This window comes from Anolis sagrei, chromosome 6, assembly GCF_037176765.1.
Source record: "Anolis sagrei isolate rAnoSag1 chromosome 6, rAnoSag1.mat, whole genome shotgun sequence".
Lineage (NCBI taxonomy): Eukaryota > Metazoa > Chordata > Lepidosauria > Squamata > Dactyloidae > Anolis > Anolis sagrei.
Genome location: NC_090026.1, coordinates 56,064,418 through 56,070,417, shown reverse-complemented (window position 1 = coordinate 56,070,417; position 6,000 = coordinate 56,064,418). Strand labels below are relative to the sequence as shown.

At 42.7% G+C, this 6,000-nt stretch overlaps 1 protein-coding gene across 1 annotated transcript in view; it reads right to left on the bottom strand.

The window, feature by feature from the left end:
• Positions 1–829: 829 nt before the first annotated feature.
• LOC132778449 (transmembrane protease serine 11E-like) overlaps positions 830–6,000 on the bottom strand; it is a 92,354-nt gene continuing 87,183 nt past the window's right edge. Inside the window, exons 9-11 of the mRNA XM_060781399.2 lie at positions 4,229–4,494; positions 3,975–4,117; positions 830–1,921 (exon numbers count right to left, since the gene is read on the bottom strand). Of these exons, the coding sequence (XP_060637382.2) occupies positions 1,760–1,921; positions 3,975–4,117; positions 4,229–4,494 (571 nt within the window). The 3' untranslated portion in view covers positions 830–1,759. The remainder of the gene's footprint in view (positions 1,922–3,974; positions 4,118–4,228; positions 4,495–6,000) is intronic.

Below are 6,000 nucleotides of genomic sequence, written 5' to 3'. Positions count from 1 at the left end.
ATGCTTTTATTTTGATAAATAATTGCTTTAAGTCTTATGTGCAAAAAATATGCTTGCTGATAATGGTACATTTACATGAGAATTGGTTTCATGTCAAAATGTTCTTTGTCATATCTTCCCCAGCTCAGTGCTCTCAAAATGCCTTGAGCTACAACCCCCCTTAGCGCCTAGCAAGATGGCCAATAGCCATTTATATATATCTAAACACATACACACATACTTCCATGCCATAAATCTTCATTCCAGGGCAAAAAAAAGAGGTTCACAAGAAAAAAGGGTATCAAAGTTCTGCATTAGCAGAACTTCCATGCTAAAACCTGAAAATAAAGTTTTTAGTTGTATATGCAAGTCAGATACAAAGCAAAACAAATTACACATCAAATGTGGAAAGGTTAGGTGAGATCCAACACCAGCGCAGGTGGAGTACAACTTTTTATCATTGCAGTGAGATCAATGACTTGTTCTTCTACCGAAGTGTGCAAAGGCACTGGGAGATTCTCACAATGAACTCCAGCTCTGACCAGGCATGTAGCCAGGGGGGGGGGGGGGTCTTCAGCCCCCCCCCCCCCGAAATTCTCATGGTGGTTCGCGAAAAGGCCTTACTGGTGCATTATTTAAACTGTTATGTTTATTCATATCATGATCTGATCACCATACTCAATATATCCCATATGCATGGGGGTATTGGGGTAATGATACAAAAGGTTTGCTAGGCTAGACCCTCTTTCACTCAGACTCAGCCCCCGCCGAAACTCAGCTCCCCCCCCCCGAAACCCCCCCTGAAAATATTTTAGCCCCCCCCCCCCCCGGAAACGAAATCCTGGCTACGGGCCTGCTCTGACCACTAAGTGGCTGTGGGATTCATCCAAAAGTGGTACAGTTGTCCTTGCACCAGGTGGGTCTATGAGCTGAATAGCTCTAGATAAGAGAAGATTTGTTCCTAATTGTCCAGGTTTCCAAAAGGTAAACTCACTCTCTGTCTCTTTACTGGAAAAAAACACAATTTTACTCTTAGTCCATAAAGAGAATTCTTTCTACATCCTATCCAGCTCACTGGAGAGTTGGGCACAGAACGCACCTTTTAGGGAAAGATGCACCAAAATGCATTTATTTGCCAGAGACCAGAAGACAAAGAAGAGCAATAAGGAGATATCTAAGCTTGGAGTACCACTAGTCACATAATTGCATAGCCAGGTCAGAAGTAGCCCTCTGCCCCATTGAAACACCCAGACACACCACACCAAGATCATCAATGGCTCTTTGTTCACCCTACTCCAGAAGTATTGGGAAGCATGTGTATAATTTCAAGATTTAATCTTCAAAGAGAGAGGTAATAAATCGGAGTATTTTCTGTCGCTGAAAGGGAATGTACAAGAATTCCCCTTTAATGAAACAGTGCACTTCAAAATACCTTCGACCACATTATCAAAGCAGCAATGATAGCCAGAGGTCCATATCTTTTGAACATGACCTCAACAATACAGTGATTTTAAAAACTAGAAACTAAAAGAAATCAACTACAGTTGCTGACTGCAACTGTAGTTCTTTTTCTCTCATAGTCCATAACAGAAATATAAAACAATGAGAGTAGTAGAAAATTACTTGATTTGGTAAGGAACACTCCCAGTACCAGTGCCTTCTTTAGAACCAGAACTGATCAAAGCAACATAATGATGTGAAGGAAAACATATCTATGAATAGTCCAAATATCTTGGATCCCAGGCATATACTTCCTGTGAGATTCATCGTTCTGGTAACTTCAGACTCCAGTCCTTTCAAAAATCCAGTCGCGATAGTAAGTCACACGTGTATAAACTCCAGGCTTGTTTGGCCTTGCACATTCAGCACCCCAGCTCACTATGCCAACAAGGTACCATATTCCTCTGGAATCAGATGTAACTAGTGGGCCACCAGAATCACCCTAGTAGAAGAAATAAAATCATTTTGTGAAATATGCAAAGTAATCAAGTGACAAAGTAATCAAGCCTAATGTGTATATCCCTGTGCCCAATCTCTAAAACTTTAACCTAAAGCCACTATTTGAACCCATTTCTGCAAGACAATGAATCTTCCCTGGGTTTTTGCCCGAACTTTAAAGGCAGTATCCAAGATACGGAAGCCATTTTGGGAGGTAAGGTTCAGTTCCTTGGAACCTTTAAAGTTAAAATAAGATTAAAATAGATTCACCACCCAGCTCATACTGAACAGGAAGCTTCCTCGACTGAAGCCATCCTACAATGCAAGGCTACTTCTGCAAGGCTACTTTTGGATGTTCGGGGGGGGGGGGGGGAGCTGTGGAGCAAGACTTTTCCCTATGTGATGGGAAGTTTTAATTGTGCAAAAGCTCTCCCAGCTACCGTCGAGACCTGGGGTTCCAGGCTCAGCGATGAGTCCAGGATCACTTCCAAACTGCGAACCTGTGTCTCCAGGAGGAGTGTAAACCTGTCTAACACAGGCTGTAACCCTATCCCCTGTTCGGCCTTTCGACTGACCAGGAGTACCTCTGTCTTGTCTGGATTTAGTTTCAATCTTTTCGCCCTCATCCAGACCGACACGGAGGCCAAGCACTGATTCAGGACCTGCATAGCCTCCTTAGTGGGAAGGAGTGATAGAGCTGAACATCATCCACGTACAGATGACATCTGACCCCAAAACTCTGGATGATCTCTCCCAGTGGCTTCATGTAAATGTTAAACAGCATGGGGGACAGTACTGATACCTGCAGGACCTCACAAGTTAATGGTTGTGAGGATGAGCAGGTATCCCCCAGCAACACCTTCTGGGACTATCCCTCAAGGAAGGACTGGAGCCACTGCAGAACAGTACCACCAAGTCCCATGTCCCTGAGGCATCCCAAAAGGATACCATGATCGACGGTATTGAAGGCCGCTGAGAGGTCTAACAGAACCATCAGGGACACACTTCCCCTGTCTACTTCCTGGTGAAGATCATCTACTAAGGCGACCAAGGCTCTTTCGGTACCATGTCCTGGCTTTAGCCAGACTGTGCCAGATCTAGATAATCAGTGTCTACAAAGAATCCCTGGAGCTGTGAGGCCACCACATGTTCCAAGACTTTGCCCAAGAAGGGGAGATTGGAAACTGGCTGAACGTTGTTCAATTGGGTGGGTCCAGTGATGGTTTTTTCAACAGTGGTTTTATAACAGTCTCTTTTAGGCTCGCTGGAAATTTGCCCTCTTGTAAGGAGGCATTGACCACCACCTTCACCCACCCTGCCAAATCCCCTCTGGCTTCCTTTATCAGCCAGGATGGGCAAGGGTCTAGGATGCATGTGGTCGCTCTCCAAGAATCTTATCCACATCCTCAAGCTGTACAGATTGAAATGAATCCATTAAAACTGGACAAGCATGTGCTCGTGTTACATCCTCAGAGACTGCCGTTAATATGGGGTCAAAGCCAGAGCCGATTAAAGCAACTTTGTCTGTGAAGAACCGAGCAAATGCTTCACAGTGGGCTGTTGAGTTGTCAGGGATCCCGTCTTGGGTGACAGGATTTAACAGACCTCTGACTACTCAGAACAGCTCAGCTGGATGGTTCTTTGCAGACGCAATATTGGCTGCATAGAAAGATTTCTTTGTAGCTTCTATTGCTGTGACGTATATTTAGCCATGTTCGATTTGACTCGTTAGGTTTTTTCTGCCACACGCGCTCTAGTCTCCTCTTCATTCGCTTCATCTCTGCCAGCTCCTCATTGAACCAAGGAGATGGTTTAGCTTGGCTACTCGAGAGGAGACGTTCTGGAGCGATCTTCTACAGGGAGAGGTAGGTAAGAAAAAATATTATTATTATTATTATTATTATTATTATTAAAAATTGGATTGCCAACTGCATTATATGACTGTATAAATGGGGTCTACACCTGAAAGTGCTGAGTTATAGCATGGGAGGAATGTGTAGTTTGGATGGATGGCACCACTATCTATGGTACGAAGGCTGCTGTCTTCTAATATATACCTGGCAAGCATCACTCCCTCCTTCCAGGTATCCAGCACACAGCATGCCAGGTGAAATTGCTCTATTGTATACTTCCCTTCTATTGCATCTGTCATTACTTATAATTTTCACTTCTGTTTGACGAAGTTCACCAACACTGGGACCTGAATTTAAAAATAATAATATGGTTATTACCAAGACCAGTGATCTTTCACAGGAAGACTACACTGCACACTCTCTTAAAAGCCAATGGCTGCATATGGGCAATTACTCACCATCATCTACCAGTGCACCATATCCTGTGACATAGCAAGTTGTGTTTTCTGGAAAATTCTGCGTAGCTTCTGGAAGACAAACATGATGAACGGCCGATGTAAACTGTAAAGGGGGTGAGACCTTTACAACAGCAATATCATATTCATGACTTATTACACTGTTGGCATAATGTTCATGAATAATTATCTGTTGAAGAGCCCTTATCATTGCTGGAGTTCCTATACGTGCTCCAAAAGTACTTGTCCAACTCTTGATATCTGAGACTCTGAAATTCAAATAATATAAAAACAATTAATTTTGCCTAGCAATGACAATTGACAGACTTTAACCTCTCTAAGGACTCTATAACAAACCACATCTAGGATATCTGCATGCCCGTCCCCCTCCAAACACCCCAGCTTGTCATGCCCAGCATTTTTAATTTTAATTATCACATTGGCCCGGCCATTATTTTTTAATTGTGTCATTGGATGTTGTTAATGTATTGCTATTCTTTGCTATTGCTTTGTTTTTTGAGTTATTGTGTTGTTGTTTTATTGTTGTATTTGGGCTCGGCCACTTGTAAGCCACACCAGGTCCTTCGGGAGATGGTAGCGGGGTACAAATAAAGGATTATTATTATTATTATTATTATTATTATTATTATTATTACAACCCCTTTACCACAGATTTGATCATCACTGTATCACCAACTCAAAATCCAAAATATATTACCCCCAGAAGTGTTTATGGACCTCTTTAGGCCCTCAAATGCTTTTACATGGTATGCTTTCTGCCCAATTATGGTCAAATTATAAATTCACTATTATCCATGGTTTCAGGTATCCAAAAGTGTTTTGAAATGTATTTCCACCGGATACAGACCTTGTGCTGTAATAGCAAAGTAGAAAGGGCGGTTTTTAAGAGACAATTCTTCCTCTCTCAACTGATTTATTTATTTATTTATTTATTTATTTAAAACTTTTTTATCCCAATCTTCTCTACCTCCGTAGAGGGAGTCAGACCGGCTAACACCAAGTATTTAATGCTCACAAACAAAAGGCCAATGAGAGGTCCAGCAGAATCAACAGGGACACACTCCCCCCGTCTAGCTCCCGGTGTAGATCATCCACTAAAGTGGCCAAGGCTGTTTCAGTACCATGTCCCAGCCTAAAGTCAGACTGTGCCGGATCCAGATAATCCATGTCTTCCAAGAATCCCTGGAGTTGCGAGGCTGCCACATGTTCCAGGACTTTGCCCAAATAGGTGAGATTTGGAAACTGGAAACTGGCCAATAGTTGATGAATTGAGTGGGGTCCAGTGATGTTTTTTTCAACAGTAGTTTTATAACAGCTTGTTTTAAGCTTGCAGGAATGTTGCCTTCCCAAAAGGGGGCATTAACCACCACCTTTACCCACTCTGCCAAACCCCCTCTGGCTTCCTTTATCAGCCAGGACAGGCAGAGGTCTAGGATGCATGTGGTCACTCTCGCCTCTCCAAGAATCTTGTCCACATCCTCGAGATGAACTAATTGAAATGACTCCAACTAATTGAAATGAGCTCTACAGTTCCTCCTCACTGACCCCTCACAACCCAGAACTAGCTTCAAGATGAGATAATAAAGCCACCTTAGAAGGAGAAAGCCTATGAAAGAGAAGTCTGGAAAAGAATTAGTGGGCAAAGAGAAGAATGGACAAACTCCAGCAACATTTTTCTACTCTCAACTTCACAATATGTAGCAGTTACTGTTACAGCTGGTGCATGTGTGTTTATATATTATATGTGCTGATTA